Genomic DNA, 26549 nt, shown 5'->3' with positions numbered 1-26549 from the left:
AACCCTTAAACTGACTTACGCCTTTCGAGCAGGTAACAACATTATTAAGTAGAAATTACAGTTTGCTCTCAGTAAATTACGGAATAGTGAGCTTGGGTTTCTTTTTTTCAAGATCAGCCAGTAACCTAAAATCTTTACTGATAAGGAATGGATAATTATAAGCAGTTACATTACAAGATGTATGAACAAGCATTCCCTACAGATTTGACTTAATTTTTGTAGATGAAACAAAACCCTTTCTTTGCAAAGCATTTGAAGATGCCCAGAAGAACCTGCTGTTCCTGGAATTAAAGTAATCAACAGTTCTTGGGTGACGTGGGCAAGAGGAAGGACAAAAAAAGAAGAACAAAAAAATAATTGTCTCACATTTTAGCCATTTCCTTCTGAATATCTATTTTATATGAACAGAACTGATGTATCCTGTAGTACTAGGAGTAAAATGAATTCAGTAAACACTGGAAGTGCTGGAAGGGATCCGGTGAGAGCCACAGTGTCAGTACACCCTGCAACCTGGAGATGCCGTAGAAGAGTGGAACACGGCTTTTATCGGACCTGCTGGAAATGAGCCTCAGCAGCAGAAGAGGCAGCGTGTAGCCTTTCTGCCAGTAACTGATGATAAACGCTGGGTGCATTTCCGAGTAGTCACTCAGACCAATGAAACTATTTACCTCATTTTCACATGTATAGCTTACACCTCAAACAATTTGCTCTCTTTTGAACATGTCCCGGTCTACAGATGTGGTTATCAGGCCGTGTCATCAGATAGGTTTTCAGACAGCCCACACTAAGTCAGTAGCGGGAGGGATGAGGAGCAGAATAAAAGCAGGAGAATGTCAGGAGTGAAGGGAACTTGCCCAGCACACTCATGGTTAAACTTCTTCCTTAATTCCTTCTGCCTGCACATTAAGTACGTTACTGTACCATCAGAAGATATTTTCAAGATAACCTATATATTATCTTCATGAAAATGCACATATTTCCTCATAGAAATGGAGCTAAATAAATATTTATGAAATGAAACAGATGTCCTTCAAAGTCCAGCTTTTTTGCTACTACCTTAATACTATGGAAAAAACATAATTGGATTCAGAAGCTATGGGGAATATTTATTCATTTATTTATAAAATTGGGAAGGAATCTTGCTCTTATTCCAGAAACAGGAAACAAAAAATCCCGTATATGTTATGTCACTGCAACAATTTTTTCCATTGGTTTACTGCTCTAATGTTGTTTGGTAGCTTAGTAAATAAGCAGCATCAGTTTACTGGATTACCTTTAAAAAAAACAAACAGGTAGGATGCATATTAAAATACATGGCAATATGTAATGAGCAGGCAGGTGAATCTATTCCGTGTAACAGTATACGCAACATAATCCAAGAGGATTATTTATCACTCTGCAGTTATCAAGCTCTAATTGCAGTTCCCCTCATCTCTCCCCCATTTTTAGCCGGTGCTACGTACAAATAGGTACAAGTCTGACCAAGTACAACCGCTTCTCTGATGCTGCTGTCTGCAGGAAAAATTAGCTTTGAATAATTACATGTTCCTTTTCTGTTCCTAAATATATTCCTCCCTCTGCTGTATCACAGGAGCATGGCATACCGACTGATATGGGGTACGCAGTGGCTCCACACCACTCTGGCGTCTACCCAGTTCACATCCAGCTGTATGAGGCCTGGAAGAAGGTCTGGCACATCCAAGTGACCAGCACAGAAGAGTACCCACACCTGAAGCCTGCACGGTACAGACGGGGCTTCATCCACAATGGCATCATGGTACACTGCATTTCCATGCTTCATATCAATAGTACTTTCAGCGACTCAAAAGTGTGCTATTTTTACAAAATGCTTCAAGTTTTACAGCAATCATTAAAATTCTCTGCGATCGAGGACTTGTAAGAATGCCAAAATAATGCATTTGTTATGCAGCCAGTTTCTAAAAAGAAAGTCACACAAACTCAGACAACTGCAAATGTAGTCCCATCAACTATCAACCAAGTTAAGTGCATACTTTGAAATTCATTGAACTGCTTAAGACCTATGTTTCAAGCTCTGGTTCATATTTATGCATGAAAGGATTAGAAATCCACCACCTAGGAAGGTAAGTAGGTGTGAGTAATCTCCTCCAGCAAGTATGACACTTCTCTGAGGCCGAGGTTTCCTTCCGAGCTTTGCTTCTGAAACTCCCAGAGCCAGGGACTGGACACGTGCCAGATTTATCCAGACCATGCATTTGTGCAAGGAGATAGAAGGTTCCTCACATACACACTGCAACTGCATGAAGGGCAGGAAAATGTACAAAATTATTTGGCCTGTCTTACCAGCCAGCTGCAACCCTACAGATATGTGAAACACAAAAACTGAATATGTGCAAGCAAAATTAGAAATATTTCAAGGGCAGGTCCCAGGATGCTTTAAAGTCGTAGCTGACTTGAATATTGTCTAGTCATACAAAGTCAAAGTTGTGATCCCCTAAACAAAAGGAACATCTTAATCAGAACCAAGAAGTTACTGCACAGAGTCCGATTACTATTGGAATAGAATCCAATTCAGGAGTCCATTTACACATGTATTAAAATGCTCTGCTGAATATAGGTTTTATCTGTTGTTTTAACAGAGTAGAAAAGCGAAAACACTGACTGGAGGGAAACAAAAGACCTTCCCCAGGTGAATTATGTCTCTGCATGGATTAGGCAATGTCTATAAGCCCTAACAGTTATTGTTCTTTACCAGAGCCCTTTGATAGCACCTAGCTAATAATGTAACTAAACCATCTAGTTCTCCAAGATGAGTTTGCTTTCCCATGCCTGCTAACTGGCTTGTTTCTGACATGTAGCCACTTGATTTATGACAGGATGGGGAGCTGACCTTGGACTAGTCTCATGCAAGCATCCCACTAGTCCTGTACACACTCCATAAACAGGCATGAGGGCCTCAGTATGGTTTCCAGGACTGAGGAAAGTATGACAAAACAAGTCTTTTGTGGTCCACAGCCTTGAATACAAATTCAGTGCCTCAATAACAATAAGGTTACTTGCCTGAGATAGTGAAGATAGCCAGGAAGCATTATTTATCTGCTAATAAATTAATCTTGCCAAGGGAAGAGAGGTTTGGCTTTGTATTCTTCCTCTTCCAAATGCCAGGAAACAGACACTTATTAAGAGTGTATGAGCTAAATAAAACGGTCTGCACGTGTGTCGCAGATTTTCAGAGCTGGCATCTGGATATCTCCATATCTGCAGCGCCACGCTTGCTTACCATGAGAGTACAGAAGGCACAAAGGAGCCTGTAAATAAACACACCACTGCACAGAGGCAGAAAGGGTTGCAGTTTTGCTTCTTTAAGTTGCTGGAGGGATTCAGGTGGCTGCTGCAGAAAGAAGTTAATGCCACAATGGCACTGTTATTTTGTTCTCAGGTGCTCCCTCGACAGACCTGTGGCCTTTTCACTCATACTATTTTTTACAAGGAATATCCTGGGGGTCCTCAGGAGCTGGACAAAAGTATCCGAGGAGGTGAACTCTTCCTCACCATTCTTCTGAATCCCGTAGGTACCCTCTTTTGCTATTTTTTGCTCACGCTGACTAACGGGGAGGAGGGAGGGAGGAAGGGCAGATCTGTTTTCTTTGATCTTGTTGGGGAAATGAAAACAAGACCACTTGCTCAGAGCCAACAAGCAGTTTAAGAGGAAAGAAGCAAAATGTCTTCTGCTAATTTTCAACTATGACTGTATGCAATATGTTACTGGAAAATGCATGATTTTCAGCTTCATACTGTGTCCCAAGCTGAAGTCGGGTCCCCAGGAGACAAGAGCATGCTGACTTGTCTAACCGAGACTGAAAGGAACAAGCAAGGGTAGAGAAAACTGTGTGACTTTATTCCACTTTTTCTTTTTTCCATAAGCTTGGCTCCCCAGGCACTCCTGATATAGCTTGATGGAAACTCCAGGGCTCAGGCCCGATGTCATTCCCCCACTACTGGCTCTTAAAAATAGGTTTTGTGCGGCTAAAAGTTACCCCAAGGAGTACGTAGCCTTCTAATGACGACTTTTGCTTTGCTCAGTGCTGCATTTCTTTTTGTCTGTTAGCATTCCATGAACTATATAAATGTATGTCTGCACATATAAACAACCTACTTATGTATAAACACACACATGTATATATCGTTTAATCAGAACTGTCACAGACTTTAAGGATGATTTGCAGAGCTTTCACACAATTTTATCCCTGAACTAATAAAGCGGTCTGAACTGTGGTGTGCTAATATACACATGCATATATGACAAAACAATATAGATAGGTGCATAGGTGTGATTTGGCTTACCAAGGATCAAAGAGGAAAGCTGCCTGACTGCAAATGTTATAATTTGAAGTCACAGTTCTCTTGCCTGTGAACAACAGTCTGGTGCTATTGAAGACAGCAATCCAGAGGTGGAAAAAGGAAGGACAAAAAAATAAATAAATAAATAAATAAATAAATAAATCACATCAATTATTTTTTTGCCATTGTCCTCCCTTCTTCCTATTCCACCCAAACAAGCTATGCTACTCACAAGATAAATGTCTTGTGCCTTGCCAGGTGGCCTAATTTTCAGTGGTTTTAAATTGCACTACTCATTGACTTCTCTGCAGAGTTAAAGAACCTTCACGTGGAGCTAACTCTCAAATCCAGGTCACTTTTATTTAGAGACCTAAATATAGATTTTGGTATTATATAGTTAGATGCCTGTAGGCGAAAATTTTGACTGGGGAGTGAAGTTGGTGTCTGAGTCAGTGGGCTTAAAGAAATATTTCTATCAGGAATTCTTCTGTAGCATACACGACACCTAATTTGAGAATAAAAAATATCTCTGTTCTTTGTCCTGTCTCTCCTTTACCTGCAGTTCTCTCAGGCTGGCTTTTCTTCCCATCGTTTTCTTAGGTGTAACTTGGCTCATCACTGTCTTGGGATGCTGCTGGAATTTATCCTTAGCTTTATCGTACTTTGATCAACACCTGTGCATCCTTTACTTATCTGAAAAATTCCTCAGATTTAGGCAGTGCAGCAGTCTGTAGCAGAGTATGTTCTTACTCAGTCAATCACCGTGTCCGAGCCTGTGAGTGTGCTCAGGCCACCCTGACTTCCTCCCTCACAACTTGCTTTTTCCCCTAATTTCAGGTTTTTCTTACTGACAGCAAATAAGCAAGAAGTCACAACATCACAGTTGCTTATTAGAAATTTCAGCTTTTAGATCTTTTAAACAGTTCCATCTAAGTGTTCTTTCTGAAGACAAGCTGAGGCTATGGGGAAGGGTAGCTCTTCAGTTAGTCTAAAAATTATTTTAAAAGCTACTGTTGAACTCTGAATGAAATCGGATGGGCCTATGTCACCATTTATTACCCTCTCTGTAATTCATTAGCCTGCCATCTCCAGGCACCTCCCAAGCAGGACCAACCTCAGAGGTGCCAGAGCATCTTAATTCTGGGAGCTTTAACACCCTCAGCTGCTTGTGCCAGCCCTGCAGGTTTCCATCAGCTGCTTCCACCCGGACCAAGGTCCAACAGGAAAGGGCCAAGTACCTCCCTAGACAGGTCCTGCAGCACAGACGGGTGCTCTTGGTGTCCTGCTGAGCATGACACAAAGAATACTTGAGAGAAGCAGTGATGCAGCAGAGACAAGACCTTTCCTAGGAAGGCAATATGTAGTGGCAGGCAAAGTATTCTAGATTTAATCATGAATCTGCAATGCTTATGACAGAGTTAGAATACTGCTTTCCAAACAAAGGCGGGGGTAGGGATTGTATTTTCTTTGCTTTTCTTCAGTACATGAAGTCATTGTTTTGAGCAAGTTATGTTCCAATAGCTTGAAAGTGCAATATACATTATTGGGTGGTATTTGAAAAGAACAGTTTTTCTATATTGTTAATGTTCAATTCTCCCCTCCTGCTTTTATGATTTTCTATCTTTACCTAGTCAAAACTGATATTTTACTGAGCTAAGCGACACAAGTGAAATACTGACATGCACTTCCCTAACTCTGAGTTAAGTATGAATCTGTTCCAATATAGTGCTTATTCAGACAGGAAGAAATATAATTTAATCATGTGTGAGCTGAAGTAAGATATACCACAAAAACCCACCATCATTGAAGTCAGATCGGTACACTACCCTGTGAAATATTCACTGACTGACAACTGAAAAAGCAAAATCTAGCCTTCTCTCAGAAGGAAGCTGAAGTGAGTAGGAAACAAAATCATCTATATTCATACAAATTTTTTTCTTTTTTTAAATACCAAGCTTGGACAGCACACACATGAACAAATGGGAAGACCTTTCTTTTATTCAGTGTAAGAGAAGGTGTAGTGTTTTGGTGGTTAATTTGAAAAAGTTTACAGATTAGTATCCAAAATCTATGGTATCTTCTGATAAGGATCAATAGTGTGCCTATTCCACTGGCCAATCAAATTCAGTTGAGTAAAAAAAATACACTTTGAATGTGATGCACTCTCCAGTCTGACAGCAGTGCATACTGGAATAGCAACAAGAGACTTTCCATCTTATAGCCTAGAAGCTTTTCATACACCTCCACTCATTAATAACCTTCTTCAGTACTGGAAAATCAACCTGTGCAGTTCAGGGCTTTACTAAGAGCACAGTTCAGGGGTTTACCATGAGCAGTACAGCGTGAACCAGCGTGTGCTTTCCAAATGGATTATGGAAAAGAACTGTCTGGAATGTAAAGGATTTTTCAAAACCATAATTTAAAATTTTATTGTTGCTGTTGAGTCATGTTGAATGAGATGCCTGATGTACTCCATGGATAAAAACCATACCCATGAAATAAAATCCTAACCAGAATGCACCATCCCTTCTAGCATGTAGGCTGACTTACACATCGTTGCAGTTATCCTACTTCAAGTTTTGCAAGACAGGGATTGCCTGTACCATTGTTTATTTTTGAATTATTGACATTGTTTATAAATATTTTTGGTTTACTCTTTAAAAACACCGGTCAGACTCTTTTCTGGTGTGGAAGAGATTTGCAGAAACAGGATAGGTCCTATTAATTCTACTGCTATGTGGTTGCACAAGCCTCCTGCTCACCAGGCTCTGGTCTCAAGTGGGTGTGCACAACTGCCACTGGCATTAGTGTGAGTTACACGCATACAGCAAGTGGAAAGCAGAACCCCTCCACTTGGGAGGTGCGCTCTTCTAGAGGGTGAAGATGGTATTGAACTACCTCTGCTTGTGGAAAGAGACTGTATGCATGTGGACGCTCACAGGGCTACCAGGCTACCATGACAACTGAAAGTATATACAGAATATGTGTGTTATTACCATAAAAGATCATATTCCAGCATCCAAGACTGGAGTGAGAAATCTCCTTATGCAGCTAGCTATCTGCCCTGTGGTGCACGGTACTGTTTACTACCCATCTGGTTCAAAAAGCACAGGGGCAACAACAACAACAACAAAAAAAAAAAAAGGAATATCTGGTTTTGCAGAGCCCTTTCTACAACTAGAGTCAACAATCTTTTTTTATCGTTTTACAAAGTGCCTTCTTGATCACTAGGTAGGCTAGAATTCAGAAGAGGGTTTTTGAGCAAGCTTGTTTGTGGTCGTTATCCGTCTGTCTCATTTCTATGTGGGTTTTTTTCTGTTCCCTTTGCCAGTTTTTGCATTGGTATGTTTCTGTATATTAGCCTAACAATAGTTGGGCAACAATTCCATGTTATATGTGATATACAGCAAAATTTTGGCTTTCGATGCTTGAAAATCTAGATGCTTTCCCTATAAAAACAAACCAACCCATAATAATAAATATTTATTATATTTGAGCCATATGTGCAGAAATGCTATGTGATGGGAGCAACGTAGAAGTGAGCATACTCCATGAGCAGATACAGAGGAGCAGCACACTTCACATCTCCTACCACTACCTGGAAGTGACCAAAGCTGCTGAAGGACTGAAACCAAAACACTTCTCTCACTTTCAGTTTGTCTTGTTGAAGAGACATCTCGGTGAATCTATTGCTTCTTAAGGAGGAGACAAACTACACTGGATAAAAAACGTGCAGAGGGGCTGCACAGTTTGGCCTCTCTTTCCCTTCACCATCCACCCCCAGCTTCCTTGCTGGGTTCACCACCTTCCTTGCCTCTTCTTACTGGTCCAACAGTTGCCCCTTTACACCTGCCAGTACCATATATATTCACTAGTTAGGGAGAACTAGAGTACAGCTGAGAACAATTCAGTTCATGTCCACAGTTGTTTTGAGGCATGGCTTCCAGAAATGAAAAGTCATACTTTACTCTTCAGCAAACAGAACTATTACAGGTTTCACACACACACTTCAAGACAGTCTTTTTCAGACTGTTCCAAATTCTAGAAATAATCACAGTGCCTTGATTAAGATCAACACAACACCATGTTTTGCTGTGGATTACAGCTATTTAGCTGTCTAAAAACAAGCTAAAAGTCAGCTATTTCTCCCCTTCTTCTGTCAGGGGCAGAAAAAAAAATCAGAAACCAGAAATTCTGTAAGTGGTGACACAAGCTGTTCTGAAGAGACACAGATGCACAATAGGTGGATGAATAAACTTCAGGATGAATAGCAGCTCATGCGCAACCAAACCAAAGCCATCATCAATGTCCACTTTGAAGAGGACTACTGCCTGCTTTGCAACTCTCTAACCAGCGATCTAACGCTCTCTCTGCATTGGCATTGATACATTGAACAGGTCAAATGACATCTAACCTAAACAGCCCCAGCAGAGTTAAAACACAAGAAACAGATCACAGTTCTTTTCATTGCATGGCATGGTATCTGTACCACAATCCTGCTTCATTCAGGGAAAAAGCGCTTCACCTGGGTGATGTAGACCAGAGTTTCCAGGAACAAATCAGTGACTTGATTTGTAGCTGTGTTTTTAAACAGATTTCTGTTGTGAAGATGGGTTGGAAAAGATAGCACAGAGAAATTCATGTTTCCTCAGGCTGTTATGACATCCATTTATCACCTTTTATCCCATCCCCCCAAACAAATGCAAGTAGGAACACAAATAATCAAGTTTTGATTAAATATTTTTTCAATTAGTTTGATTACTGAAGCACATTTCAAGAATAATTAAAAGTAGGGAAGAATTTACTAAATAGGAATAATGTATCAGATAGGAAGAATTTATTTACAACTAATTTAGGGTCAGACTGCAACTCCTAATGATAATGGCGAGCAGTAACACTGACATTGCCATACATCGACTGCAACATTATTTCCTCTGTCAGCGTATGTTCCATGCACTTCACATGTGAGAAGTTCACAAAGTGGCCTCATCAGGAAGCAGGTGGGAGCTAATGGAGTTTTTGTACAAATTAAGGAACCTGCAACTAAATTTTAAAAAAGACAAGAACTGAATATCTGCTAGCCTTTCCTAACATAAAAACATGCAACCACTGAAGGCTACAGATAATTCTCTTGCTTCCCCTCCTGAGCCTTGACAGGCAAGTGGTTTACAGAAACCCTATCCACTACTCAGGTCAGAGTCAGCAATTTTAGCAAATGTATTACAAATAAATATTAAGCTCATATACCAAAAATGTTTGCACTTCCCTGAAGCAATACCGCACAGATGGTTAAATTAGAAAATGCCCAAGTGACATTGCATTAGGATAAAGAGTTTGCAGAGAGGTTGTCAAGGGGATCTTCTGATGGATTTTTTTTTTTTTTAAATGGCTTCTACTAAAGTCTCTGTGGCTCAGAGAGATATTTTCACTTTCTAATTTATGAATCCTAAAGATAACTCATGTCTGGCAGAGATGATTTAGTAGTATGAGGAGGAGGGATAAATTCCACCAAGACAGACAGAAATCAAACCAACTTTCCTTTGAGTTTTAATGAGAGTTGCAAGAATCCCAGCCAGACCTTTCTAGGATTCAGCTAATGCAGAAGGCTGCTCAAGTCTAGAGTTTGTGGTACTTAGTCTTTGCATAAACACTTCAAAGCAAAGCTCATTAAAGTTAGTGGAAAAAGTCTCAGCGAACAGACTGGGTTTGAAATAAACCTAAATAGTGTAACTCTTTCAAAAGGTATCAATCTAGCTCCTCTCTGAAGGGTTTTGTTCATTTGGCAGCTTAGAACAATAACAAGGAGCTTCAGATATATTTATAAATAAGAAATACATATAGAGTTTAGGACAGAAAATGAGCCATTACTGTGCTCTTGGAGTTTTCCTTCACTATTTGAGACAAAAAAAGCAATGAAACATTTAACTGAAATATTTTTTTCTTCCTTGCCAGACCAAAGCTAGATGTTCAGTGTTATGTTATTATCCTCATTAATGTTGTTTACTTTGTGATTTGACAAACAACAACAAAAAAATCAGTTATTCACTACATCCTAATTAGGACAGAATTCCTAAAAGTCATAGCATCAGGACTTCAATAACAGTGGTGAAAATAAAGCAGCAAATCCACCACAGATAGTAGAATTAAGCAAGGAAAAAGGAAAAAAAAAAAAAGAGAAAGACATGCAAAACCTCAACCAAAAATGTGAAGAAAAGTTCTACAAAATTGCTTGTGTGCCTAATTAATTTTGATAGTAGAAGAAAACTTGTTGCAAGACTAAGATTCTTACCACTGTGCTGCAACAACACGTACGTCTGTATTAATTGCAGTTTGATCTTAAAACAAGAAAGTACATTGCTACTCAAGACATATCTTCAAAACCATGAATTTAATAGCTAAAAGCATCAAACAAGAAGAATACCATGTCCTTAATCTAACTATAACACTATCCAGCTATGCAAAAGTGATAGAAAATTCTCTGGCTCTGACCAGCATTGTAGCAACCTGATCCCTTGTGAAAAAATATTTAGGTTTTCTGCAGGTGTACAGCATTCCACTGCTTCAACAGAAAAAAACAAAGTCAACTTAAGACTTTTAAAAATTTATTTTTTTTAAACCAATTCAAAGAGCATCATTTCCTTTCCTCTCTTCCTAAACTTTGCTAATTCTTTACGACCATTCAGCAGTGCTTTGAGGTGCTTTCAAAGATTTTTTTTTTCTTCAATGTTTGCTTCATTGGGTTACATAACTATAAAAAAAAATATGGCATCTCAAGGAGCTCAACGTTTCAGTAATTACCAGCATTTTTTATTCTACTTCTCATTATTTATTTAGCTTAATTGCCCTCTAGAATAATTTTATCTATTCCCAGAATACATCTGAAAACCCCACTTCCTCTTTGTTCACCAGTGCTGCACCATATTCCTTTTCTTTGCCCCCCCCCCCATTTTTTTTAAATACCTTCCCATCAAATATTAATCAACTTCATATGCACTTCTGTCTTTGACATACTCGGTAGAGAAAGACAAGTTAACTTGTATTAAAATCAACCTGCATTAAGGTAGCTTCTTTCTTTTGAAAGAGAGCTTTGGTATGAAAGTTGTGATGTGCCAGTCAGAGCAACATATTTTCTAAGGCACGCTCACGGCTACATCATCTACTGTCATGAACAAACACAGAGCATGAGGTGGTGCGAGAAAATGGGATAAACAGAGCAAATCCCTTGCTTTGCTTCAAGATGTAAACCATGAAAATGTATAATTAAAAACAAAACCTGTTGACAACATACAGATCCCAAACTGAAATACTTTCAGCAGCAAAAAGTAGGTTTCTCATCAGAAAGGTTAGGGAACTCTGTTGGAGTTTAAATTTAAGGAGACTTTTCCACATCCAAATGTCAGTCCATGTTCTCTGATCATTGCCCTTCATTCAGTCTCCTGAGAACTGCTCTGACATATTTAAAGCATGGTTTTACAGATTGTTCTATATATCACATCTTCAGCATCCGCAAGGTCTTCCAGTATCTGTTTTCTAGTTCATCTCCTTTACTCCCCTGTTTCACAGATGATAAAAAACAGTCATAAAATTTTAACAGCCAAGATAAGCTAATAAATACTGTCCTAAATATTATCACCCCTACAAACAAGAGCAAAAGAGTAATTTCTCAAAAAAAAGAAAAAAAAATCTCTTTAAACCAGAGAGCTTTTTATTAAGTGAGTAACTGACAGCACAAAAGGCACCTCAGTTGAACACTAAAGCAAAAACAAGTGCATCAGGGTTTCAGAAGAACCAGCAAGACCCACTTGCTCAGTTGAGTAGTCAGTTAATTGGATTTACTTGCCAGTCTGGTGCATGTTTTTCTCATTATCTGTTCACCTTGAAGAGCTAATTGATAACCCTTATTACTGCCACCCGTTTTCCTGCAGCATCCTTCTTATCTTCTGCTCTAGCCCCATTTCAGGTTGGCAGCCACCAACCCCTTCTGAGAGACAGTGACAAGTTAACACCAAAACCAAAGTAGTTGTAGACCTTGATATGTATGCAAGGGCAAAGTTTCTTGTAAAGTATGACCCAATTATTGACCACATTCAAAGAGTGGAAAAGCTTGCAGAAAAGGAAACCTGAAATCTCCACCATCTTAAGATATCCCCATCTCTGTCCTTGTCACAACTGAACACAGTGAATGAAGATTTTCTGTAGCCTGAACTGAGAAGGTCAGATATCCCTAGAGAGGTTTTCAAAATGAAGATCTCTACCAAGGATCAGATTGCTACTTACATGTAGTGTCTGAATTCATGAGATGTTTCTCTTTTCCTATTCTTCCTTATTTTTCCTCCTTGTTAAACATATGAACTTGGCTGGTTTGACTCTTCCTTTCCCCTTCTTCTCTTGGGGTATTTTAATTCAGTTTCCCACTGTCTCCTTCTCATAGTTCCACCATAAAGAACTTACACAGGCCATTCCTGCATTTTATTGTTTTATATATATGTAAATCTCTTTGCTATATATAAATATAAAGAAATCTCTTTACTGCAGATTTATACCTGCATCACCACATGTTATCTAGAGACACATGCATACCCTGCACAAAATATTTTTTGCCTGCAAAGCCAACAAAGTAAGACATATTTGCAACTGACAGATCAAGCCATTTTTAAAGTGAAAAAAAGAAAAGTAGCAGAAAAAGGGAAAAAATAAACATTATTTTTAAACGCCTCTTCCTACTTTAAACATCCCTAAGCAGTTTTAACCCAAGATGAAATGAATTTCAGGAAGATTAGCCTCTTTTGCAGGAATTTGGTTGTTGAGAGTGAAATCAGACTTGTGATTGAAAGGTAGCTTTGAACTCAACTCAGGAGGAGCTACAGACAGCCCATAATAAGGTACATTATTATTCTAACTTTGAATAAGGGATGATCACACATTGCAGATAGGCAAATTCTTTGTAAGTGTCATGGGACACTTTCAGTTTTGAAGGTCACTTAAATGCATTTACATTTTTAACCTCTCACTGTAACTAAAGGGTTATTGTTCATTTCAGTCAGTTAGATTCTGCATGTCCCATATGTGCCATACTTCGAATATTTTGTTCTTGTTTCCTGCTCTCGCTCGTCACAAAAACAGATGAGAATCACATCTTATTCCTTCAGAATATTAAAAGTAAATGCAGAGAGGGGTTAATTTATATCTTCCACAAGAGATTTGGGAGTGTTATTATGAAACATCTTGAGTGTTAATAATATTTTTCTTTTTATTTGCTTTGTTTCTCCGAGCATAGTTGTAGAAAGAATAAAAAATAACCTTGGGCATTGTAGGAAATACGCTGCAATCCGAAAGTAATTCATAATGCGGTTCTACTAAGCGCGCTATGAATACAGCATCTCAGCATATTTCAGAAACGGGGAAAAATAAAAAGCAAGCAACCTCTCCACTTCAAAAATGTCAATCCTTGTTGAGCCACAATTAGCTGGCTACTGCCTGTAGGGACAGGTGTGTCCCTTTCCAACATGAGAAGAGGGATATGTTCATTCTACCAAATTAAAGTGGAGTTTTGTTATTAAACAGCTACATCAGATTTTGTCTTAATGGTCACAAACATACTGGAACAACTGAAAAGAGAGTCGGGCCTTATTCTTCTTTGTACAGGAGCCCATTAACCTGCCAGGACAACATAAAGAACCATTTTACTGCATCAAGTGAATGTTACAGTGAAGCACTGAAGAGTGGCCAAATGCTCGTCCATGTAGAGAGGGCCATGGGGCTGCCATCCCATGGGTGTCCCAGACATAGCTGCCTGGGCAAGCAGCACAACTGCAGGATGTAGTCATTAGCTTTTGCCCGAGGAAGAGGGTAGTATCTCTTCTTTATTAAAAAAAAAATATGTCCCATGTGTGTTCAGCAACGTAAGCGCTTTGGTTTTCTTCCTGCCACAGCACGTATTAAGGTTCAGTACAATCAACGCAGTTTTGTTTTGAAAGAGAACACACTACAAAAGTGCCAGTATCTACAGTGCAATCGCCCCTTCCCCTACAGATATTTCCTTTTGCAACAAGAAGTCCTGTAAGCACTGATAACATGATAGAAATATTGTAACACAAACATAAAAGTTGAATCCACTTTTATCTTCCAGCTCCAGGTGTATGATTATATCCACTCCAACCTTGCTCAGGCTTTTGAATCTCTTTTCCCCTTTGTAAATCATTTTTTTTTCCTTCATCCCACATGGCTATCCCAGCTGCAAAAAGCTGCTATAGGCAAATGTTATCCCATTGAAACTCGAGCCGTCAGCAGCATATTTAGAAACTAATTAGCTTGAAGCTCAGAGCATGAAGAAAATATTTCAAGGATAACATATCTTTCTTTCTTTCATGACATTTTCTGTCTTTATGAAAGCTGATACTCCACACCATGCGTTTCAGTACTTTATCAGAATTACTTCCCAGCAAGTTAGGTAATAGCAGAAATAGTAATAAATGACTGTGTGTCAACAAGAGGGTTATTGGGTAAAAAGGAAAAGAATCTGTTACCTTCAAGCACACACCATACAATAATTTATCAAAGTGTCAGGAGCAAGCCTTTAAGGTAAAAATGAGCTGACTCAGAATTCTCCGATCATTGAAAACGAATCCTTAATAAAAGTAAATGGACAAGAACAAAACTTCCTTGCGGTGTTCGCCATTCAAAATTAATTGGAAAGTGGCTGATTTGAGAATATTATATCCTCTAGTGAACTGAAAATGCTGTATTTTTTTCCTCTGAAACCAAGAGTGGAGAATTAAATTAACTCTGAGGTTTGTTTGCTCAGAGTAGGCCACCAAAATGGATTAATTAATCATCATTTATGAACACTCCATAACATAGAGCAGTCAGATCTTCATAAAACTGCTGGAACAGCAACATGACAGTAGAACAACTATAAAAACAAATTATAAATTTCCTACATCTCTAATCTATATCAACTTGCCTGGCATTTCTGTCTTCGTGGTCTGAAAGAAAGCATCCTGGTGAAACTCTTATGCAGTGTTTATAAGAGGGCTCAGTTTAAACAAGATGATTTACAGTTGTTCCACAACTGTGTGCTGTGCAGAGTCCCTGGCAGTAATTTCCACAGGGAATATCATTATTGCTCTGAGAGGCTTTACCTTCCTCTACCTAGAGACTATGAAGTGCCACGATAATGAAAATAGACATAATTCATTCCATCATTCAAAACACAGTTAAAATCAGATCTTACTTAAGCACATCTATAAAGAGAAATTTCAGAGAAACAGTCATTTATGGATGCTTATCCAAAAAAATAATCATTTTGACCACTATTTGCCATTAGCAGTTATGTGAGCACATTCCTCCCAAAGTTCAGCTGTCTCAGAGGATGATGTTTTAACTCATTGATTGGAAAGGTAAATAGAGAGAAGCATGACTGAAGATCCAGTTAAAAAAAGCACACTGTCATTAGGTCAGGCTACTGTTGAACTTACTGAAGTCCTATTGCAGCAAATAGGGCAGCTTGCATCTTTGCCTGTTGTATTGAACTACGATCTGTGAAATACCGTGTTTCCTCTGTGGGTATCAACACCAACGGGCCCCTGAGCAATACGTTACACGACTGCAGTGCTATAGCAAATGGTTCATTTCTTAAAAGGTGGTCAGCCCACCAACCTTAAAAGCTATGTTTACTTCAGGACTAGTTTCATTCTGCCTAGAAATATTGCATTCCCTAGAACCTGCCAGAGTAGCCAGGGGACACCTCCAAGCTATGAGATGACAAAAATTTAACCCCAGATCACTGCAGCTGAGAGAAATTCAGCCGAGCATTCCCAGGTGACCTGCAGTGTATACACAGAAAGACTCAAGTCAAGCACACAGCTTGGCTCAAATGCAGCGTTCATAAATATTTATTACCACTGTCATTAGCTGTTTGGCAGCCTGGCTACTGCTGGCTTCCCTGGTTGAATGTCCTTCTAGTTGTTTACACAGATTCCTGAGTGGCAGAGTCTCCTCCTCTCATCCAGGAATCACAGCCATGCAGGTATTACATGCGCAGAGCAGACTTTCTCTTAATTATATCTCATCATATCCTCTGCAATCTACATAACTAAGGTTTAATGTTGCTCAGAACATAAGCATCGCCTTTAGATTTCTTCAAACTAAAGAGAGCACTGTTTTTTTTTACATTAAAATGAAAGTCAAACAGGAAGAAATTTTCTATTTTCCACTTACACAAGTAAGAGGTCCCATAAGGTATTTTGGAAATTCTGGAAAAGTAATTAGTTTTGCTGCAAAGATATTTAATCTGCACTAGAAAGTGATCCCTCCTGGATTATCTGTAATATCTATGTGCTACTACAACATGTCATTATTTAATTAGATATCAGGCATTTAGGAACAAGCATGCATAAGAGAGCAAATCCGACCCTTCCTTAGAAATAAGGCCAAGCAGTGGGAAAACCTGGTGAAGGTAGAAGCAGCAAAGCCTGCAGACTGATTGATGGTCTTGCCTCCAGCCTGAGCACTCGGACATCATCTGTCATCTCCCCATACACATGGGTGTGCAATGCTGTGCAGAATATTTTTTCCACATCCAGTCCAACACTTCATTTAACTGGTGGTTTTTAATGTTTCTCACAACCCTTGCCTGAATGTCTTTTGTCCTTTACAGCCCTGCTTCATGTGGGAGACTAGGGTTTGTGACGTATCCGGTTGTGAACAGTCCCTCTCACTTGGGCAATGCCAGCTAAGAAATAAAAGCAGGAGCTCCACGGATGCAGTTAGTTACCTTCCATTGCAAAGCCAGCTTCATGCAGATGAGTGGGTAGTAGCCAAGGGTGAGGTTCTGCCCACCACACTATCGCCACAGGGTTAGGCAGGGCTGTCCCCACCTCCTGCCCAAACAGTTCTTTGCGGAGGCTGCTGAAGACAAATCAAGGTACACAAGCTGATGGCAGTTGCTTTCTAAAGCTGCAGTATTCAGCCCTCAAATGTGGGGCTTTCCTCCACCTCCAGCCCATTACAGCCCACTCTCCTGCATGAAGAACAGGCCTGACTCATGGGTCTTTCCCCCCTACCTCACAGCTTCTGGGCAGTAAATTAGCACCATCCCCCTGGGATCCCCATGGAGAGGTTTAGATCCAGTGTTCGCCCAGACCTGAGATTGAACAAAATGATGCAGTGCCAAGAATAAGGCAGTCTGCAGCACAGAAAGTACTGGTCCTAAATAGGAGACAGTGATAAGATTCCTTGTAAGTGCCCAGTGTGTGTCATTGTTGTCATCCCCCCCTCTGACCCCATGTTCCAGTTGGTGTGTCTGTTCCTTCTTGGACCTTAGAAACTAAATTTGAGAGTAACATATTTCCATAGAATCATTTAAATTGGAAAAGACCCTCAAGATCATCAAGTCCAACCATAAACCTAACACTGCCAAGTCCACCACTAAACCACATCCCTAAGCATCACATCTAGAATCACAGAATAGAATCATAGAATCATTAAGGTTGGAAAAGACCTCTAAGATCATGAAGTCCAACTTTCAACCCATCACCACCATGCCCGCTAAATCATGTCCTGGAAGTGTGATGTCTACATGTTCTTTGAATACTTCCAGGGATGGCGACTCCTCCACTTCCCTGGGCAGCCCGTTCCAATGCCTGACCACTCTTTCAGTAAAGAATTTTTTCCTAATATCTAATCTAAACCTCCCCTGATGCAACCTGAGGCCATTACCTCTCATCCTATCACTAGTTACATGGAGACCAACACCTGCCACATTACAACATCCTTTCAGGTAGTTGTAGAGAGCAAGAAGGCCCCACTCAGCCTTCTGTTCTCCAGGCTAAACAGCCCCAGTTCCCTCAGTAGCTTCTCATAAGATTTATTCTCTAGACCCTTCACCAGCTTTGTTGCCCTTCTCTGGACACACTCCAGCATCTCAATGTCTTTCTTGTAGTGAGGGGCCCAAATGATAGGTGCTGTTATTATTTCACTCCCACAGACCCAAAAGCAAAAATTTTACTTTACCTGTGAAAACAGGAGAGGCACAGTATATTATTCAGAATTATTTTTGCATTTTCCCATGCTGTGATAAATACAAGGCTTGTAAGAGAGTGTTACACAGGTGCTGCCTACTGTGCGCCACTCAAAGGCATTGCAGAGGACCCTTGGACTAACGCTTGCCCGTGGTGGTCATTCACCCACCAGCTCAGGCCAGCCCTCCTGCTGCAACAGTGGTACTGTCAGGATAATGTTTGCAACATTAAGAACAGTAAGGGAGAACTATCATTATTTCAGTGCAATAATAGATAAAGTTTCACAATCTTCTGTAGATTCAGCCAAAGTGGGATGTGATTTGGTATCACAAACCAATGCAAAGGAATACTCAGATTATTCATTGGCACAAAATAATTGAAGCTGAACTGATTTTTATCTGCAGAGGATTATGACTAAAAGATGTTGACAGCCTTGACCAGTATATTACAGTTGCTTGATAGAAGTTAACAAGGAGCATGCAACATATGCAGTCAAGGAAATGGGTTATTGATAGGAGTTTGTGCAAGGAGATAGCTTTGATCATCTTTGAAAACTGAAGGCCAAAACCATCTGAGACTTCTCAGAGCTGTTTCTTTGATGATACTTCTATTATTCTGTCAAAAATGGTTGGTGTACAAATCTGACTTCAGACAATAGTACCCAAATCCTTTTTCATCGGGTTCATTTGTGTAACTTGAAGTTGGGTTTGTTCTTGAGACTAAACTGAATAGTTTGTACTCTGCGGAAGTCTTTTCAGTCAGGAAACAGATGGCAACAGAACAAATTCCTGTATCATGAATTTCACTTATAAATGCAAATATTTGCTCATAACAGGAGGATTGAATTACCCTAGACTTCTGCAAAGACTTCAGAGGGCCAGATGTAACTGGTAGCACCGCATTTGCACAGAATTCATTAAACTTTGGCCACAATTAGATGTACTGCTGATCACTTATACAAGTGTGACAAATGAACAGACATTAAAGAGTCCATTTAGTTTTTCCACCCTAATGCAGCTATGGACTGATTACATAAAGCCATCAACAGCAGCAGTTATTTTTTCACAGGCTCTGAAAGCATGCCCTAATAGTCAAAAAACCCACTGTTTTTTTAATTTTAGGCTTTAAAAAAATATATCTATAGCTAATGGAATGGAACCTCCTAACTTCCTTCATCTAGGACCCCACACGTCAGGGGTATCAAAGATGTATGTAACATGGGAAATGGATGTTGTATTGGAAAGTGGTCATGATTTAGCCTTTATTTTAGAAGTGAGACTTGGGTAGATATTAGAAAATAAAAACCAAACATAGCAACTTTAATCTCATAGGGAAAGGAACAACAGTAGATTTTTCTGTCAATAATCAAGAATTCATTTAATCATACAAACTAAATGGAAAAATAGAAAGCATTCCTGGGTAAATGAGAAAAAATTTTGCTCTTTGAATAGGGAATGTTAAAATAACATTGATACACCACAGCTTTTGTATAGCTGTCCCAAGGCCATATTCCAGCACTGATGGACAGCAGCGTTCCCTCCCATCACTGGGAGCACTTTGAGTGGAACATAGACACTGTAATGAATACGGGCATGGGAAGTAAAATGCCACTCAATGTTTTTCTTTTCCGTTCAAAGACAAAAATGCTTCTTTCCAAACACTGCCTCTGTTGCTTTCTTTAGAGATATCATGTTTGGAAAATATTTGATAATCCTGTCAAGGATGCTAAAATATAAAGAGATGTGTAGAGTGGAAATAGAGTAAAAGTAAAAAAAGTGATTTTCAGGCATATAAATGATTTTGCTTCAGTAGCAGAAGGGTCATAAATATGAATAGTGCTGAATTCTAGAGAAACAATTTGTCATTATTAAAATCAGTGCTTTGTCAACACAAAAATCTCACTCCCACTTCCTTTTTGTGCTGCTGCACAAACAGCTGCATTAAGGGCACGAATGTTCTGGGATTCATTATCAGTGAATGGGTCTTTGGCTCATAAAGTACAAGAAAAGTCTGTAATCCATAATAGGAGGCTGTCAGGATGTGAAATATATTAAACACTTGAAACTGAAAGAGGTATTTCCGTGGTCAGCCTAGCATAGAGCTACTTGGTATTAGTAAATGGACACTTGACAGTTTTGCATTTCTCAGCCATGACATCCCATTTACACATTCAGAAATACAACATGCTGCCATCTAGATCCAATTACGAGAGTTTGCTCTTGGAGCAACTGTACTGCATTTTCTGAGCACAATGGAAGAAGATGGAATAGCAAAATTCATTTTTCTGGGAAATATTCATGCAAGAGAGGAGCAGAGAAGAGCAGTAAATATGCTACCACATTTCTACAAGAACAGGATGTCTGCACTGTATATTTCCCAACACATCTTTGTTTTGCACAAGGTTGAGCTGTACCTCTGGTTTATTTTGCATACGTTAATTCCTCTCTTCTTGCAAATTTTATTTAAAAGGAGGAGAAGCAAAGAAAAAAGTTGTTAAAGACAGTGAACAAGTTCCTCTTAGAGGAGCAGGATTCACGCGCAAGATCTATCTCTGTTCCTGGGCTCACCAGCAATGCGGCAGGGCCAAAGGTTCCAAAAGCAAACTTTGATCCTATTTAATTATTGAGTGACTGAGAGGATGAGGTGGAGCATATTTATACATAAGTTTTGCAATTGATTTTCTTCATTCCAAGTGCTAGATCGATGGGTAGGCATAATTTCAAATATCAACATAAAGATATCAGCCAATATTTGATTCCCAATATTGGACAACCATCCTTGACACTGGCCAGGTACACCAGTGAGATTGGCTGGGTTAAATTTCAGCAGGATACTGAAGCACTAACAGCCCTTTTTCCAGCAATTTCTGTTCTAGCATGTAGGCATACATTATTCTCAAGGAGAAATCAGAAGCTTTATGCTAATTTCATAATTGTTTTAGTTCACTAGGATAGATGGCAAGGACATTGGTGGCTATGGAGCACAGGCTCCTGGGGAGGACAGAGGAGGCAACCTTATTTAATATCAGCTCCTGTACAAATCAACTCAACCGCAGATTTCACTCGGGCTGGAGGCATTCACACCAGCTGAGGGTAGGACTTACCCTCAGTCATACAAAGGCACAGCTTTGAAGTCAAATGTCAAACACTCCTGACTCAAAGCTGCATGTAAAGCATAAAATAATCCTGCCGTAAAAAATTACACATGCACAAAGGATAGAGTTTTAAAAACAAATATGGCCTGGTTTTGGAAGTCACTTTACCCTTTGGCCCTGAGGATATTTGCATTCCTGGTAGTTGGATATAGTAAGGAATGTAAGCCTCTGAAAGCAACGCTAAGTGGCTAACTGGATCTTCAGGTACCTAACCTGGCTACTCCTAGCATGATGTGGGTTGCCCAGCCAGTTAGAAAATCCCACTAGAGTTCAACACTTTCTGCAAACTTCCCTTTAAAGCTATGTCCACACTCCAGGATCTACAGTGGTCCACAGTTCTCTGGGATGATCCTCCCAAAAAAGGACAAATACGATTTTCAGTCGTAGAGTAGACTAGTGCCCTCCAGAGACAGGTACCTAACCTTCGTCCAAAACTGCATGCTTTTAGTTAAGGCTGTACTGAGTCTGGCAGTTACAGGAGGAAATAAACCTCTATATTCTGCATTAATAGGTACATAGGGCTGTGCACCTGGAGAAAGTGCACTAATTTTGAGTACAGAATGCAGTTTTGGGGCATTTCAAGCAGATTTAGCATAGTTTACACTCCAGTAATTTTGAAACCAGCCCTTTATTTTTTCCCTACTAGCTAATCTAGATTTCATTTTATGTATATAACACAAGCATGCATATACAAACATTACATATAGAGAATAAGCTGGATATAACTGATTTTTAAAAGCCCTGGAAACAAGAACCAGATAGCAAAATAGTGTGGTGGTGCTGTCATTAGATTACAAACTATCTATCATATCTGTGACTAGTTCAGGTTTGTTAACTAGATATTACAGTTTAGGAGCAGAGAAGCTGGTAAATAGACAGATGCAGGGTATAGCTTCTGTTGGATTCTGCCAGCTGGAGGAAGTGTAAAATACTCTTTCTTTCCCCCTGCCCACCCAGCGTAACGGAAATAATATGATGTATTCACCAGAATAGCATATTAACTGCACAGGTGGTGTGAGAAATTTAGGACCACTGTTCTCCTCCGACATCTTTCTTTTGAACAGAGAAATTGCAGACCATTGTGGACATCTCTGAAATGTTAATACAGAGCAAGCAACAGAAACCAAGAGAAAAAAGCCCATTACAGTAGTAAAATCAGAATTTCCACAGTCTGTGGGCCACAGCTCTCCATTCATTCCCATTTAATATGGGTATAAATAACATGCTCCTGGAAAAGCTGTGTGGGCCACCCTAGGGAGGGTAGATCAGTCCAGCAGCAGGCTTCCCTGTGGGAGATTAATTCTTTACAAATCACACCATCACTCTGCGCCTCAGTTTTGTCACCAGAAAACATAAATCTCAGAATTCTCTTTTTTGTGCAAGTCTTTGAAAGCCATAGCTAAAATCTGTAGACATTTCATACAAAGAAATGTGGGTTTAGCAAAATAATTAAAAACAATGTTTCTGTAACAAAAAGCACCCTGGCTGCAGAAAAGGGAAAGTGATTTTGAGAAAAACTTATTACAGGGTACAAGAGGGAGGCAGTGACTGAGATATGTATCAGAGGGTGGATGGCAGAAAGACAGAAGAATGCAAAAAGAAAGTTTTCCTACCTACACCTTCAGCATTCTTTCCCTGCTGTGCCTCTCAAAATACGAGCAATCACAGTGACAAGGACAGAAAGAATGATAAATTGCCAAAGATAATAAAATCCTGCATCAGGACAAACTGCAGCATCATTTGAACGCTACTGTCCTGCAAAGCGTCTGTGTTGTGGCACGAACAGGGGAACAAGACCAGCACCAAAGTAACACACAACTGACCTTGTTTCCCACAAAGTGTTGGCTATAGATTGTGTAGAGACAGCAAGGGATTTCACTCAGTGCCTCTTTGCACATTTGTGTAACACACATTGCTTATGCTACTTTAACCTTAAGAGTAATGCAACGCAGCCAGAGCCCTTTCCCCAGCCTCAGGAATTTGAAATAATTTATTGCCTTTGTGCCGCACCATTGCGCAGAGCAGCGTCCTGCCTCCCTCCTAAAAGCATTATCCCTAACTTGATGAAGTGCTGCCTGCTGGTGAGTGTCAGGCTGTGAGCTACAGCTTACTTTTCGTCATAGAAATTATGGAGACAAGGCACGCTCTCTTTTATTCACCAATTTTGCTCAGAGCCCTGTGGGAGGGGACAGTCCTCGGTTTTCACTGGTTTCCTCACTCTTGCCCTCAAGGCTGGTTCTGAAGGCTTTTTGGGTCCACCAAAAGAGCACAGCAAAGCAGTGCAGCAGCTGTGTATCCCAGCACCAGCCTCAAGGCATGCACAGTGTTACGCTAGCTCAGCACATTGCTAGACTATTGCATTTTCTATGGTTTAATGCATCAGCATGAAAACAGACTTTTGCATCTATCCATGCTATAAACATGAACTGTTAATAGCCATCTCCTTTTGTCTCAACTGATTAGGAGACAGACAGCAAAGAATCAGATACTGGTTTATCCCATGTATAATGCATCATATTTGGGGTTTTTTCACTTCAAAAAAGATCAACAGAACAAAAAAGGTCAAGAGATGTCCAGGATCTTTTAACTCCATAAAGAGTGATCATTTGAATCTTTTGGATTGGGCTGGAGCCTAATGAAACTCTTAATATAACCTAATATCCGTCTTCTATGAGTAATTTTTTACATTAAAAAGATGTCATTCAAAAAGAGAAAGTAGATTTACTTGCATTTGCTGCAATAATATTAAATTGCTGCAACAATATTAAATGTCCTTGACAGACCCTTTAGCACTTATCAAAAAACACTTCAGAGACAAAATGATATTCTCTGTCAACATTTCCTGTAAGTGTTTTCCTTTTCATCATTTTAAAATAGTTTGCAGGAAGCACTTGTCACACTTTGAGAAGCTGAACTCTAAACTAGAAAGGATGTGTTTGTGTTGGGGGGATTTTTGGGGAGGGTGAGGGAGAAGGTAGTACAGTGGAAACCCAAAGCAGAACATTCATTATCTAGCTTCTAAGTTTCTGGGGTACTGCATATGGACATACACCAAGTTCAGGGCAATTTTAGTGTTCACTCCAGTTATGTCAAACACTTTCAGTCATAAAATGCATAGGCACTGGAATCTACAGTCAGGCCAACAGAAAGAAGGTCTTGCACAGTTGCCAATCTTTGCTTAACTGAGGCTCAGAACAGAATAAAAGTGAAGAATAAATTACCTTTTGTGGAATAAAGAGGGCACAGTGCAAACAGGCCATAAGGGACACTTTCTCCTAAGCTCCATCCATCTTCACCTTGCAGAAGTACTAAAAGCCTTATCAATAATTTAACAAACTAATGGACATGTTTTTAAACATTGTGGGCCAGGGCTTAAAGAAGCACCACATTGGCAGAGCAAGACAGAGAAAGTGGAAAGCTTATAGCTTTTTCTTCTGTGGTTATTTTCAAAGTCAGGACAGCACGGTGTGCTACAGACACATTATTTTTGTCCGCACCACTTTCTTCTGCTAAAGCTCAAGCCTGTGACCATAAAGCGGCAATGTACTGAAAGGCAAACTTCACCTTCAGGTGGTAGCAGCAGTTTGTTTTGGAAAGCTTTTCACAGTCTGCAGGACAAAGCCACACAGATCAGCAGTAGCAACCTTCCTGAGAAACACCTGGGCATTTGGCAGCAATTTAGACATGAGGGTCCCAAGTTTTGAGACTCAGTACTTCCCACCAGTTTAGCTGCTGGGGAGCCAGGGCTCTAACTCAAGGACTAGGGTGCAAGGACAGCCCACCTGGTTCCCCAGCCATAGCCTACCCCCAGCAAGGAGAGCACACACCTTGACATCTCCAGGACATCTAACATACACTTCAGTTTTCAAAGCACTGCAGCCTAAACATTGTCCCCTGTGCCTGGGTTGTGCAAGGCGTCACTCAAACTACATCCAGCTTCCCTTGAGACACAGAGAAGGAAAAAAAAGCCACAAAACTCACTGACCTGAGCACACACCCAGGGTGCTGGAGACCCAGATATCCTGCTGCAACTCTCAAAGGAGGAAGGTACCCACACTCTCCTCTCTCCTGCCTCCTTCAAGTCTCCCCCCCCCTGTTTCCTGCACACCACTTCATAAGCTCACACCCAGCCCCCAGCTGTGTTGTCAGTTCCCATTCCTAATCATCCAAAAAGAGACTCACCTGGACATAGATATCCATCTGCAAAGCAAGCAATTTTCTTGTGATTTGGTTGTCCTCACTGCTGGTGACTAACCTCTTCTTCAGACTCCAAAATATGCATTGCTTATACCCCCACCCCTGCCTGCAGACCTGCACCCAAGCTGGGTAATGCAGGTAATGCAAGTGGCTGAGCAGACTGGCTGTTGCTTGTGCCAGTCTCCAGGCACCAAGCCCTCCTGAGGCTTTACAAACCAGCTACCTACCTGAAATCAGACTAGGAGAAAAAAGGCTAGGAGAGAGAGTGCTGAGCCTATTTCCATCTTCTGAACCCAGTCCAACCTGAAGGTGAACGGATTCCCGCCTGTGGTCTTCACAAAGTCGGTACTTTATTTTCCTTTTCCAGAAATTTCTTGCATTATGGCAGGACAGCAAACTGCTCAACTTCCCACCACCATATTCTGGATTATACTGTAACCAGCTTTATACCTCTAGTTTTTTGCTTCGCATCTAGGCCTCCTTGAAGCATGATATCATTATTAAGAAGTGCACTGACTGACATGCTGTTCTGTTTAATTGCTGTGGTCACATTAGTGAATTTGTACCTGTTGCCGTCTGTCGCATGTTATTGATTGTCAGCTTCAGAGATCATGCTGAAAAAGAAGAAAAATATACACTGTTCAGTTACCACTAGTACGCTATTTCTTGATCAGAGTGTAATTAAATTCCACAGTGATCGTACATCCTATGTTAGGCTGATGTACTGAGTAAAACAGTCAAGTACCAACAATCAGTTTGACAAAATCTTCATAAAAATAAATAATGACAATCTACAGATAAACCAGGCCTTTGCAGTCATGAAACTGAGTTTATTCCCCTCATGTAAAGAAAATACT

At 40.1% G+C, this 26549-nt stretch overlaps 1 protein-coding gene across 2 annotated transcripts in view; it reads left to right on the top strand.

The window, feature by feature from the left end:
• The window catches only part of LOC104336723 (bifunctional heparan sulfate N-deacetylase/N-sulfotransferase 4), a 110461-nt gene that overhangs the window by 63644 nt on the left and 20268 nt on the right, over positions 1–26549 (top strand). For both annotated transcript variants that reach the window (XR_012764160.1, XM_075422187.1), the window contains exons 5-6: positions 1592–1777; positions 3419–3547. Coding sequence is in view for 1 of the 2 variants with exons in the window: in XM_075422187.1 (XP_075278302.1) it covers positions 1592–1777; positions 3419–3547 (315 nt within the window). In the remaining variant the exon portion in view is untranslated. The remainder of the gene's footprint in view (positions 1–1591; positions 1778–3418; positions 3548–26549) is intronic.

The sequence above is a fragment of the Opisthocomus hoazin genome, chromosome 5 (genome assembly GCF_030867145.1).
Source record: "Opisthocomus hoazin isolate bOpiHoa1 chromosome 5, bOpiHoa1.hap1, whole genome shotgun sequence".
NCBI classification, from domain to species: domain Eukaryota; kingdom Metazoa; phylum Chordata; class Aves; order Opisthocomiformes; family Opisthocomidae; genus Opisthocomus; species Opisthocomus hoazin.
The sequence above is the reverse complement of the archived record's forward strand: the minus strand, read 5'-3'. Positions and strand labels throughout refer to the sequence as shown.